Source organism: Limulus polyphemus, unplaced genomic scaffold, assembly GCF_000517525.1.
Source record: "Limulus polyphemus unplaced genomic scaffold, Limulus_polyphemus-2.1.2 Scaffold2626, whole genome shotgun sequence".
NCBI classification, from domain to species: Eukaryota; Metazoa; Arthropoda; class Merostomata; order Xiphosura; family Limulidae; genus Limulus; species Limulus polyphemus.
The window spans coordinates 15,284-30,338 of record NW_013668236.1 but is presented as its reverse complement, the minus strand read 5'-3'; the positions used below and the strand labels follow the sequence as shown (position 1 = coordinate 30,338).

Sequence of the window (15,055 nt, the reverse complement as noted above, 5' to 3'; positions counted from 1 at the left end):
AAATTGTTAATGAGTAAATCATTCCTGAGAACATTTTTATTTTCAGAATAAATTTCATTATAGAAACTTATGTTTTATTTTGATGCATTCATTAATTGCATTTTAAGTTTCATTTAAAAAATGTTACAAAAGTGAAAAACTCTGTACCTGCTGACTGGTTGCCTTCCCTATAGTCTGTAGTTAAGGTTATGGATGGCTATTCCTGAACCTCAGATGTCTGTGACCTGGCAATTTATCCCAATGTGTGTGTGCATAAGGTGTCATTCAGGCAAACAAATGGTTTCTATGTACATTCAATTCAGCAGGCTTTCAAAACTTTGAAAATCCTTTAAGCCCTCCATGTGTACTGAATGTCGTTGAGATAAAAATATTGAAGGACGTCACATAAACCACATTTTCTTAAAAAACTGTATTAATTATAACCTTTATACACCTTAAAGAGATCTGTCTTTGTTAGGTTTAAAGTAAAATTGAGATCTACCAAACATTCAACAATGTGTAAAACTACTGGTAAATATAGTGACACAAGCCAGTTTCTTTACACACTTTAAGTACATTGATTTTAAAATCATTTATGCAATTCAATTAAAGCAATAGAATCATGAACATAAATGAAAAACTGGTAACCATTTGGACATCTTTCTGGACATTTTTCACTTATGTTTTGTAAGAAGTGGAATGCAATTGAGTAATCCTCAGTTCTGTATTTAATGAGTTTCTGATTTAACACTGTGTTAGCTATTATTTATCTGCTGGAGCACTCTAAGACCAACTAATCAAAAGTATTGAAATGATCACTTCTTTTCACTTTGAACGGTCATCTTGAATGTTGACCAAAATAAATAGAAATGAATTATAAACAGTATAAAATAATTTGGAGATAAGTGAATAAGGTAACCAGCATTTGAACTAAGAGAATTTCTACAAGTTCCTCTTGTATCTCTATATTTGAGAAACTAAATCACTAAAAAATATTAAGTAATATTTGTATTTTTCATAATTTTTTAAATAACAATTATTAAAAATTGTTATGTAAAATTTATTAACCCAATATCAGTACATTTTTGTATATATTGTATACAAAATGTTTCTAGCACCAAAATTTATTTTTAATGAACAAAGATATATAGATTATATTGTATATATCGTATATCTTGGAGAATCAATATCCTTGAATACCTTGAAGTGTTACCAACAGCCAAACAATTAACATATTCTTATTTTATTTTAAGCATATTTTTATTCTTTAAAGCACAGCTTATTTTCATTGTTTAACTCATTACAATCCAAGTAATTTTTTTGTAATGTTTTTTTTTCAGCAACAACGAATAAAAGAAAGAGAAGATCGAGAAAATCAAATAGAAAAAGAACGACTAGAGCGACGTAGAAGACAAGAGGAAGAAGAAAGAAAGCGAGAGAAGGAAAGAGAAGAAAGAAGGAAAACACTTGAAGAAGAAGAAGAACGAAAATGGAAAGAAAAAGAACGTGAACGATATAGGCGCCGTTCACGAAGCCGAGATCGGGGAAGAAGAAGAAGTAGGAGTCGTGAAAGGCGAAGTAGGAGTCGAGAACGTAGGCATTCACACAGTAGTAGGGAAAAGTCAAAACATGAGAGGACTGATAAAGAAAGGTTTGTGATGTATTCAGACCAGTAATATTATTACCTTTTATTAACACTTTTAATACGGGCTCTGTAAATTTGATCGACAAGTGACGTTTTTGTACTCGTTTAAAGTCTTTATAGATTTAATACTTATAACTCTCAATATAGTGGGTATATCTTCACGAAAGTTAGCAGTCTTTCAGTTAACTCTCTTAACACAGGGTCGGTCAATTTGACCGAGTCACATGACCTTTTGTACTTGTTTAAAGTCTTTATAAATTTAATACTTATGACAATATATATATTGGGTATATCCTCACAAAATTTGGCAGTCTTTCAGTTAATATTACAAGTCTTTCACATAGTGGAAATTCAGGATTTTTTAAAATATTTCCTTATAGAATTAAGAACTTAAAACTTGTATACTAGTAAAATATGTAATTTAATAAAATTTTGAATGTAAGACAATAAAACCTTGTGTCATACGCAGTAAAGGTTACCCCGGTGTGACAGGGTTAATATTACAAGTCTTTCACATACAAAAACTCATATTTCTTAGAGAAGTATTTTTAATAAAATAAAATAAAGATGTGTCCATGAATATATTGAGTATTTTTTTGAATAGTTCGTGTTAAAATCAAAAATACTTTTCCTCATCTCAAAAATCTCATATTTCATTTGTGTGATCCCTAAAACCTCCTAAATGCATTTCAAATGTTTTTTTTTTCAGTAAAACTTTATAATTTATCTGTTATTTTCTCTACCCTATCTGAAAAATGGGATCTGTCAATTTGACCAATCTCGTAACCACCAATAAAAAATCTAAATAAACCTAAATTAACCTTTTTTTCTTTCTAGAATGACTTCAAATCAAATTGTAACATGAAACTACATTCGTTTATCCTAAGTAGCTCTAAGTTAGTAACATTATACATCTATTTATAATTAAATTTTATTGTTTTATTAGGTTTATCGAAATAAACCTAAACTAACCTTTTTTCTTTCTAGAATGATTTCAAGCTGTAACGTGAAACTACATTTGTTTATCCTAAGTAGCTCTAAGTTAGTAACATTATACATTTATTTATAATTAAATTTTATTGTTTTATTGCTCTTTGAACTGTGTCTAACTGCTATCCGCACCATTATAAGTTGTAAATCACTCGAGAAATGTGCAGCTCATGTTATGCTATCGAATTACATTAACCACGAGCTGTTCTTGTGCATGCCTTGTGAACCATTTTAGTTATATTATTAGTATTACTTATTTTACCTAATCTAGTCTTAAATAACTTAAAAAGATCCATATTTTTAGATTTTAGTTACTTTTACTAATAATAAATAAGGAATAAATATGAAAAACAAGAAATATTGTACTTACCTAATTTTTCTTTCTGTCGGGTTTTGAAGAGAGTTAACCCTAATTTTTATACTGCAGATAGTAATACACATAATAATTTTTATGTAATTAAATAATGCACCAAAGAATATAGACTAATAGCATGCAAAAAAGTAGACAAATTCACTTACCTCTCAAAATTTTCCTGGTTTTCTGACTATGTGACAAGAGTCATTACAAATTTATCCAAGCTAGTCATTAATTTTCCCATGGGAATGATGTTGCTACTTTAAGTGAAATAGATGATTATCTGTTCAAAACATAATGTTATACAATATGTCATTTCATAGATGAAAACCTTGACATTCTTTTGGTTATAGGTAATATATAAATAAACGTAAGAGAGAACTATCAATTAATTTTGAAAGAGAGAAAGTGATAGGTAGGTGTGGCAGGAAGGGTCTGATTTTCTATTAGATAGCTCTGTAACCAAACAAAATGTTTGAGGGGTGATGGATAAAATAGGGAAGATGACGTGCTAAGAAAAAATGTATCATGCAGGTCACACTAGGAGAAATTCAGGATTTTTTTTTAATATTGCCTTATAGAATTAAGAACTTAAAACTTATATACTATTAAAATATGGATTATTAGCCAAGATTGTAAGCTATCCTAATTGGTATAATATAAACAAAAACTAGTTTTATAAAATTTTGAATGTAAGACACTAAAACCTTGTTTCATGTGCAGTAAAGTATACCCGTGGTAATGGGGTTAATACTATATGATTTATAACCAATCGATATTCAAACTTTTAATCAAACAACTGATGTATTATATTGTTTTTTGTACAGAAAATTGTCTTTCATTTCCAGTTAAAATTTTATTTCCAAGGAAAACACATCAAGGAGCTTAGGTGATTGCATAGTTAGAAAGCCAGAAAAATTATCATAGTTATAGAATATTTTCTGCTTTTTAAATTTTATTATTCAATGTGTAATTAGGTGCATTATTTAATTAAATAAAAAATTATTGCCATAGTAGCATTAGTATTAAGAAGGTAGAGTTAAGTTTCATTGACAGTTGACAGGAAAAAAAAAGGCAATGACCAAGGTAAGTACTATTTTTCTACTTTTTCATGTGTATTCTTTATTTATTATCATAAAGGTTACTAAAATATTATAGTTAGAAAAATTGTTAGGTGAGATAACGTTAGATTAGGTAAGGTAAAGAAAAATAAAAAATTTTCACAAGGTATGTTCACAAATAGGTGTTTTATGTTATTTGATAGAGTAATGTGAGCTACATGTTTGCTGAGTGACTTACAACTTGGATGGTGGGATTATTAGTTAGACACAGTTTAAAGGGCAGTAAAACAATAAAATTAAGTATATACAGATGTATACTGTTTTGAGCTTTTAACTATTTAGGATAAACAACTGTAGGTTCAGGTATCTGAAATTTTGTGAAGATACATAAAACATATTAGAAGTTATAGTATGGAAACTAAAGGTCAATTTGGGGTCATGAACTTTGTCCTATCAATCGAGCCAGTAGCAAAAGATTTAATTTCACTAATCAATCAGCTATAGTTGTCATAAGGTAAAATGAGAAGTTTAGTAATGTATCTAGTTATATTGCAAGTTTTCTAAAATCACAGCGTATGTTAAATTGAACTTAATAATGCATCGTTGTCTGGAGCAAACTTTGTTCTCTCTGTTTCAGGTCAAAACAACGTTCAAGGAGCAGGTCACGAGAATCTAGACGCTCACGTCGATCTCACAGTCGCTCTCGGGAGAAAATGAATGAAAGCAAACACCGAGACAAAGAAAGCAAAGATAAGAGAAAAGAAAGGTCTAAAGACTCAGATTATCGTAGGAATAGCAAAGACAGGTGTGAAAGTGGAAGAAGTGGAGGTGATGATACAGGTATATATATATATATATATATATATATATAAAGGTAAATTTAAGATTTAGACCTTGAATTTGTGAAGGTTTTTAGATTGAATAAGGAATAATAAAAGCAGTTTATCTACTATGCTTATTTAATGAAAATAAAATTGAATGCAACATGCTAAAATAATGGACTTGAATTACTTATCAATTGCATTAGAAACTGCAGAGGATGTTAAATCTAATAAGAGGGATGATTTAATCTGAAAACTTGAGAAGAAAAGTTCATGTCTTTGAAAAAAGAATTAGAATTGAATACTGAAAATATATAATTGACTGTAGGTTGCTCACAAAAATAATTTACATGAGATATTTGAAGTCTGTTTTTATTGGATACTTAATAAACATCATGATCAGATGTTTAAAAAATTTTATAAATTCCAAATCTCTGTAAATATTTTTTGTGTCAAGATTCTAATAATGATAATTTACATCAGATATTGAGAAGGATAATTTTAGTTAGAAACTTTGGGAGGGAAATTTTGACAGACACCCGAGAAAAGTAATTTTTGTTGGATGAGATGGATAATTTCTATCAGAAACTTGGAATTTAATTTGTATAGCTGAGAAGTGGAATTGATCTTGAAACTAGGTAGTCTATAACTTTGGTCTTTACACTGTTGGGGTTGTCTGATATATAGTCGAGGGTGTTGAACCACAGGAGCTTTCAGGAAGGCCACAGTTACAGGTAAATAGATCAACTGTAAATCAAACTGCCCAACTGTGTAAAGATGGAGATCACAGACTGCCTAGTTTCAAGAATGAACAAAGTAATGATATTGAGGAAAAGTAAGAAATACACATCACTACAGCCCATATTGACTTTGGTTACCTGAAACACGTGATAAGAAGAAAGTAAAGAAGGTATATGCCAAGAATAGGAAGGAAGAAAATTGCATACACACAGCCATATTATGCTTATCAAAGGTCTGTGAAAACACAAAGGATTCAAATACAATGGAGAAACAAAAAGACTAACAAAAGGTAAATAAGGAGTCAAACAGATATATAGGAGTTTAATACCAGTCTGTCTCCAATGGCCTGTCTTGCTAAAGAAAAAGACCATACATTAAATAAGATAAACCACAAATGAGAAAAAGAAAGATAAAAGAAACCTTCCACATCCATGTAACTGTTAGTACAATCAGCCAACCTAGTATAAAAGTAAGGAAAACCTTGGTATCTCTTGAAAGCATTCAAATATGCTAAGTTCTAATGGGGGAACCTCGGACGAATGTTTAACACATCAATCCCACTATCAAGAAAACTCCAGATTGAATCCAGAAATTAGTCCTTCTCAGGACTTCTCTAAAACTGATAGCAACTAGCTTATATAGTTATGTGATAATCCAAAAACAAAACAAGTTAGCAACTAATAGTTAGACTTAGATGATCATATAGACCACTAACAATAGCAATTATTTATGGTCACCTCAATCTTACCTAAAGTACTTAATACTACAGCTTGGTTTAGCTCAGTTTTACCGAATTAAGTCAAATGTATTATCTAATTGATGTTCCCTTATTTTCTTTCCCTTAACTGTTGTTATGTTTATAATAGGTTACAGCTTTTCTAAATATAATTCTAAGAATGTGTGAGTGAAAGTAAAGAATAATGTGTAATAATATTTCAACCAAACTATACCTGCTGTAACCAGTGCCAATTAGGCCTTTCATCCAATACCAGGGTTCAACAGGCACAGTGGTAGTAGAGACATTAGTTATATTATCAATTTTGTGTGGGTGATCTATAAGTCAAATTATAGTATGGGTTAGTACCACAATATTATTTATTTATTTTAACACCAATTATTTATTATTGTTATTTATTTTTACGTGAATTTACTTAAAGTTCAGAAGAACTAGCAATCCAACAAGCTAGTCTTGTTGTTTCTGGAGTGGGTCAAGCAACCACAGTTTCAACAGAAGACGTCGTTAGTAATTCTAAGAACTTATGAGTGAAAGTAAAGATGAATGTGTAACAGGATGTCATCCACACTATATCTATTATATCTAGTGCTCATCAGGCTGGGTGAGACATGACAGGCACAGTAGTGGTTCATATCTATTCATATTGTCAAATTGTAACTTCATGATCACAAAAAAATTACTTAATATTTATAATTATTCTAGTACTCATTCAGTATTATTTATAAAACTACAAGGGAATTTCTGTTATTTCTTCCAATATTTTACAGTTAAAAAGATTTATAATATTAAATTATCTTCTTTGTTTATGCTGACTTTATTTTCTTTTACTGTAGGTAGTACTTATTGATAATACTCCTATGATATGTCCATTGGACACAACACACACTTTGTGGGTGGGGTGGCACTGTTTTTTGAAGTTCACCTAGGAGAGCTGATATATTAGAATTGTCTGATATGTAAGAAATAAATAAAGCAGTGAGAAGAAAAGGAGGAGAATTGGAGTGAACTACAGAAATTTAGTCAATCAGTATAGAATAGAAACAGGAATATAAAATAATTCTGATTTAGAAGTTTTTGTTTATCATTAGGTAAGAATGGAGATACTGATATGCGGGTACAAGACACTGACATGCGAGTTCCAGATACAGATCTCAGAGTCTTAGCTGACACTGATCTTCGACATCTAAAAGACAAGGATGCAGACCAGTGACAAGTAGTGAGTGTTACTTGTACAAAGGTAAGTGAAGCTGTGTTTCACTTTTTTTGTATATGAAGGCAGCTTTACTTCTTTAGTTTTCTTACAGGTATCTAGGACTCAGGCAGGTAGGTCCCTTCAAACCTCTTTATTTGTAGCTGTTATTTGTATGATCAGAGCAAGATTTAGAACATAAGCAAAATTAGACAGTGCTATGCTGAAACTATAAATAGTGTTTCTCTCTCCTGTTTAATTTGCTGAAAAAGTTCTTGTAGCTGTGTTGTACACATTTCTGTGAAGACTGGGACTTTCCATCACATGTCAAAATATGAAAAAAAAAGGAGAAAAGCCATGAGTTATAGGCCAGGTATGAGGTTGAAATTATACTTTTTTTTTTTATTATTTATAGTTTTGTATCTAATTTAGGTTTGATACTCGTATGTTTTTCGCTCTCTCTCTTTTACTCAGAATTTTATTATGTAATACTTTAAAACAGTATGTATTGTAATAGGTATAATTCTTTTGTCATGAATTGTTTGAATGCCAGAAACTTTGGCTAAAGTAGATATAGAACTTCACACAAAAGTTAAGTTTCTCAAGATACCCCATCAAATTGTTAAAGAGACCATTATGCTTTGTTCTTGGGTTATTTGCATGTATGTATGTGTTTATATTTTAAGCTTAATAATAAAAGAGTAATGTGGCACGTAAAATGAAAATTAATGCAATGATATATAAAAACTAGTTAAACCAAAGGCCATACATTTCATTAGTGTATGCTGCCTGCTTCATGATTATGCTGATAGTGCTGCTTGATGAAATTATATCTAACTAATATGGCTTGTGACAGAATGATATAGAGCATTGTTTAGTAAAACTTGATACAGTTAATAGTGTTATTTATAGTGGTGATTTTGGACAACACTTAACTCTTTTCAAATAAGGTACTATCTAACAGAAGAATTTTATAAGCATTATCAAACACACAACTTCCTGAGAAGTAGCATGCTACTTTCTTAACTTAGAAGTATCAAAATGAATTTCATTTACTTTTTTTTATTAGTTTATCTTATGAGAATAAGGTTGCAGTCAAAAGTATTAAACAGTTAAACATGTGAAAAACCACAATGAAGGTAATTTGTATCATTTATAATTCTAATGATACAATTGACATTAGAGATTCAGCTTTATAATAAAACAATTATTACATAACATACATTAAATGAAAAATAACATGCAAAAAGTAATTTCCTACTATGATGAAAGTATTTGGGCACTCTTTCTTTAGTTGTATTCTTTTTTTTGTGTTTTGATACCCGTTCTTAGCATCTTTCTGGAGATGTTTTGCCCAGACTTTAACACATGCAGCTCTGAATTCTGCAGTATACTTTTGTTTCTTTTATGATATAGCAGCCTTCAAACCTGGGAACTGAGATGGTCAATCTATAACTGTCATTTTTTTCATTTATTTTTTTTTCAGAAATTCTTTTGTAGACTTTGCAGAGTACTTATTGCCATTATCTTGCTGACATACAAATTTCTGTACAATAAGTCTTCTAGCACTGGGTAACAAAGTGCAAATCTTCTTGATTTTTACAGCATTCATTGATCCTTTTACAATACAAAATTCATCCTCACACAACATCCACCATGTTTAAAAATAGACATGATGAATTTTTCTTTAAATTCCTTTCCTCTCCTCCTCAAATTTGATTAAAAATTTCTATTTTCAATTTATGAAAATTCAAGTATTCAATGAAAAACTCTAATGCTTTCTTTTGTGTATTGTTTTTAACAAAGTTTTACATCTTGGTTTTTGTCCATAGATATTCATCTTTTTAAAGTATCATTGATTTGTTTGCTTATGAATTTCTTGACCATCTTGTTTCATTTCTTATTTCAAATCTTTATTTAGAGGACCCTGCTGAGCTTTTTTGACAATTCTTCCAGATTTTGCAGAAATCTTTCTTGGTGTCCCACACTTGAAGTTAGTCGCAGTAGTTCTAGTTTTCATTTGTTTGTCAATAATAGCCCACACAGTACTTTTCAGTAAACTGAGCCTTTCTGGTAAATTTTTTTTTGTTTAGTTGTATCACTGTTATTTTGAGATAGTTGTTATACTATCTAGTTTTAACCATTTTCATTTTTTATTGTTGTTGGATTACAGATTTCCAGTTTTCAGCACTTCATCATTATGTACTTTTTTAGCTTTATAATTATCAAATGTTACTTTTTCAGTCAGGATAGTTGTCAATAATCAGCAATGAGTGGGTTTCATAAGAAACGTATTGACTGCCCAAATACCTTTGTCAAAGTATGAAATTAATTTTTGCTTTTATTTTTCATTTTATACATATTATATAATAATTTTTTTGTTTTATTATAATGCTAAATCTCTACATGAATTGTTATTTTCAAATAGAGCAATAATGACTAAAAAACAACTATTTTAATTTTATTTGTTTATGTGTCTTCAAGGCCTGTTTACATGTGCATAGTTTTTTGTTCCCCAAATAAATAGTTTGAGCTTTGATTCTGTAAGGTGCTAGTTGGATTGTATAAAAGTTTGTTGTTTGAGTGGCCATATGATAATGCTAGAAAATTCTTTCCCCAAAAAGAAATCATAGCTTAACTTGTAGAAGGAATAATAAGATAAGTTTTAAACAGATTCATACTTTTCTTTGAATTAAAAACGTAATCTGGAGGTTACATTTCATGTAAACATTGCATAAAAATAAAATAGACAAATTGCTTTGAAACACAACATTGACAAAGCTATAATTTATGTATGTTTTTAATAATTAAATCTTATTTTTTAATTATTTTAATCCTATGTAATGTCATTACTCAAAATTTTTTTGTTTAGTTTTTTGTTTGATTGCATATTTATTGGGGCTAAAATATACATTGATACTTTGAATATGCTCACACCACACTAAAGGTCTGGGTGCAGAAAGCTTAAGTAAATGTTAATTTTTATTTTCCATTTAAACTGTTTAACCTTTGTTTTCTCAGTTAGGTGTGTGGTTAAGCACCTGAAGTATTTTTACATTCATGTATGTCATTTTTAAGTTCTTTAGTTTAAGTTAAATGAGTTCTTTGCATCTAGTTTCTTGTATTATTTTCAGCAGTCAGTATATTTAAGATATATAATAAAACTCGTAGTTTAATATTTAAGGAGAATTGTTTTGAGGATTGACAGTTAAATACTCTTCAGAATTTGAAATGGTTAATGCAGAGTTTTAGTATTAAATGTTTAAACTATTTATAGATTTGTTCTTAAACATTTTTACACATAATAGAGTCAAGTATCAGTATACTGCTTTGTTAGTCTCTCACAAGCACTAGAAAATATAACTGCTATCAATACATTAACAGCAATCTAGGCATGGGAAAATATTCATGCTATAACTGTAAATTTACTAATTGTATCTTCTTGAAATTTGGCAAACTTTTAGTTAATCTTAAAAGTCTGTTGTACACAAAAAAAAAAACAGATTTTTTGTATAAGATATTTCTACAAAAGATTTGTATGTGAATTTCGAAAGCCTTTGTTGAGTCGTATGAGTGATAGGTGATTTTCGTGCTAAGACTTCTTTTTCACCTTAGAGTTTTCACATTTCAATTGCATAACCTCTAGAATATCCTAAATGAATATTGAAAGTTTTTTCAATAAAACTGTATACTTTATCTACTATAATTTATCTGACTCTCCAAACTATAACTAAATTAAAACATTTCATTAGATAATCAGTGTAGGAATATGGTGTTTGCTCACACAAAAACTATGACAGCTTGTTATTCTAAGGGTGCCAATATCGATTAGCTGTAGTGAAGCTTATGTTGAAGAGGATTTGTTCTTGCTAATGGTTATAAACATGTTCAGCAGTCATGAAAGTTGATTATCAAAACAGTCTTAAAAAACAGAGAGAGGGGTGAGGCTACTGTGGTGGGTTTGACAAATTTATTGATATCTCAGCAGATCAAGAAAGTAGGAGGTGCAAATTTTATATTCTTGCTTGTAATTATGTTTAGTTTATGTTTCTTATTAGATAGAAACTGTAACCGCTTATTTTTAATATTATAAAGTGGAGAATTGGGGCAATGAAAATTTAGAATTCTTTAACTATCTGTATACAGGCTTGGCCCTTTTCACCACCCTTTTAATTACCATGTCCCCAGAAAACTATACATACTATAACTTTTAATGTAGTAAGTTTATCTTCATGAAATTTGGCAAGCTTTATCAAATATTACAACTCTTTTTTCTCTTTTTTTACATGCAAAAATTAGATTTTTTGATTAAGTGTTTTTACTAAAGATTTGTCAGTGAATTTATGGAGTCATAGCCTTACTAGTCTGAGTGCAAAATAATTTTCATGTTAAGAATAAAAATATTCTTCATCTTACAGTTTTCATATTTTATTTGCAATAATTTCCAAAACCTTCTAAATGAATATGAAAAGTTTTTTTAGTAAAACTATTTTATATGTTATTTTCTTTACCCTAACACTATAAAAGCTTGGCTCATTTTGCTGATCTTGCATCCACCTATAAAAATAAATCTAAATGATCCTTTTTCCTTTCTAGAATGACTGCAGGGTATAACAGAAAATTACAATTATTTATCTGTTTTTTTTATTTTATTATGTTATTGTTCTTTGGACCATGCATAATTACTAAACCTGTGTAACAAGCTAGGGATCACCTGGCAAGCAAGTAGCTCAAATTACAGTAAAATAATACATTGAATTATGTTACACATGTGCAGCTCGCATGTATACCTCATTGAGAAATGTTTGATTGAAATGGAGTCTGTAGACACTGGCTCTTTCAGAACAGATATAACATACTTTACGTATAGACTAAACAACCAGTCTCTATAGTTAATTTTTTATTGTGAGAAAGCTTAAAATACAATTCTCATTCAACTGAGTCTGTGAAAGCTTCATCCTTCACAAACGAGTATTATTCACTCACAAGAATGTGAATATCATCTACATTTCATGATATGCTCTCCAAAATTATAACTTAAATAACTAAAGCAGTATGTTCGTCAGTGTCTAGAATTGTATGTTGGTGAACATTTTTTTTTAACTTCTTTTTTACCAAATTTCATGCACAAGAATCAGAAGGCATTTTTTGCACACATACAATATCAGTTTCATTGTTAGAATCTATGCCTTAATGATTGAAATTTTTCTTAGTTTTTATTTTTATAAAATTTAAGCAGTAAACTTGAGTAGATTATTAAGAAAAATTTGTTTATACTAATTTAATATACATTTTTATATCTATTAAGAAAAGCTAACTAAATGGATTTTGTCTTTAAAAAATTATTTGCTGCCAGAATTGGTAAAATTCTGAATATATATGTTTCTCTTCACGTGGCATATATTTCTTGTCATTTGAAGGAGAAAGTTATGATGAAATCATGGATTTAATAAGTAATTACAGACTCTTTTACTGTGAACTTGAAATAAAATGAATTAGTCTTTATTTTGCTTTTTAACCTCAAGAATAGGAGCTGTATAGGTTTGTTTGTATTTCGAGTAACACATTTAAAATCATAAGTCTTATACTTATGTGTTGAGAAGATTGTACACCAATAACAAGGGTGAAATAAAATAATAATTCTTGTGTAATTACTAAACAACTGAACCCCTTATGTTTCTGTCAGTTTTTCTGACAAACGTACTTTTCACAAACTATGGTAATGCAAAAGTATACAGAAAAGAGAAATTATCACTCAAGATTAGAAGTTAATTGTCTTGTGATTTGAGTACATGTGAAAATTTATTTCAGTCTATTTCATGTAACAACCACATATGTAGTTGGTTGGCTGTAGAAGGTCTTTTAAATAATGCCTATTTCAATGTTTGATTCATATTATTAATATTGAAATTTTGAATTATCTATACATTATGGCCATGTAAGTAAGAAAGAATTTTAAATGGTTGTTCTTCCAGTTTGGTGTAATGTTACTTATGTGTTTCAGGGTTCCCATGCTTCCTGGAATTCCTGGGAATAAGTATCTTTCCTGGAATCTCCTGGAAAAGTCCTAAAAATTAAAAAATCTTGTGGGAGATCCTAGAAACTTGAAATTGTCTGTATTATGATTATCACATATGATAACAATGAGCACAGTGTGTAGCATGCAAACATCACTAAAAGCCTGAGACATCCCAAAGAGAATTGTGGCACTTACTTGCAGTTGTCTGCGTGTTCTCACTTAGCCTGAGCATCCAACTGCAGGCCTAATTGTAGACCTTAACTTTGTTAAGAGGGAGGCATGCATCTACTTTTCTTAGTGTCATATTTCATATATGTTATGTGTCAATTTTGTAGCAGTTTGTGCCATGCTACTAATTGTGCCACAAATATTTCTTCCCAGTAAACAGGGCAGTGTTTCAATGTATGGTAACAGTAAACTAAAATTCTTAAACATGTAGTTTTCAAACACAACTCTGTCACAGTCGACATTAATCATGATTAATTTGAAATATCTTAACTAACTACCTATGTAATATATATAATTTTATACAATTTAATTTTGTACATGGTTCAGTAAAGTAACGATAAATATAATAATGGCTTACTGCTATTTTTTTTTCTTAAAATGGAAGGTATTTTAAAATACACTTGTAATACAAATTTTATTTATATTACTTTTATATGAATAACAACATGAAATAACTAATAAGGCAGAATAACAAAAATATATTATAATTAATGGCTGTTTCAATCACTTCAGTATTCTGTAGCAATGTTCCTACTGCTACAAAGCTGCTGATGTTGTTTGTAAAAGGTGCAAGATTTTTTTCTTGGTATCATTTTCTCTACAAATCAAAGACGATTGATAGATTAGGCAAATATAACATGATACTTAATTGGTCATTGGCATTACATAGTGAAGTGGAAACGTTTTAGGTCTAAAAATAGTGAGTAAAAGTCATATCAACTGCACATTTTTTAAACAATCATACAGATTCCATGCTATTATTATGAGAATATAATATCAAGTCTTTTGTTTTATCTGCTGCAAGTATAAAGGGTTTCTTTCAGTTCAGTATCAGAACTCATCATCTTAAGTTGACATACAACATTCAGAAACCAATAAGAAATGCTGTTTGTGTGTAATATTGTGGTTGTATCCTTATTTTTCTGCAATGCTTAATATCAAGGTGACAATGTAATTTCAAGACTTCTTACCTTGTGTCTGTTTAAGATAAAAGATAAGTCAAATGCAAAATATGTTATGACATATTTACTAACTTGTATGGGAAGAAAAGCTAAACTTTAATTCAGAATATCCAGCTTCATTCCGATATTCTAATTTTATACTGAAGTTAGAGATTGTGGAATTTCTGCTGAACTTTTCAGATCATTATCAAAGTTGTTTTCTCCTCCACAGAAAGCCTACTCATGTATACAGTGTTTTGTACAGTTTGATTCTGTAGTACATAGTGTTACCATAACACCAATATTAAATTTCCTAGAAATATCCTGGAACTTTTCCATTTATTTTCATA

At 29.5% G+C, this 15,055-nt stretch overlaps 1 protein-coding gene across 1 annotated transcript in view; it reads left to right on the top strand.

Annotated features, from left to right (window-relative positions):
• The window catches only part of LOC106467477 (luc7-like protein 3), a 42,884-nt gene that overhangs the window by 25,076 nt on the left and 2,753 nt on the right, over positions 1-15,055 (top strand). Inside the window, exons 7-9 of the mRNA XM_013927836.2 lie at positions 1,320-1,630; positions 4,668-4,870; positions 7,417-7,565. Coding sequence (XP_013783290.1) covers positions 1,320-1,630; positions 4,668-4,870; positions 7,417-7,538 — 636 coding nt within the window. The 3' untranslated portion in view covers positions 7,539-7,565. The remainder of the gene's footprint in view (positions 1-1,319; positions 1,631-4,667; positions 4,871-7,416; positions 7,566-15,055) is intronic.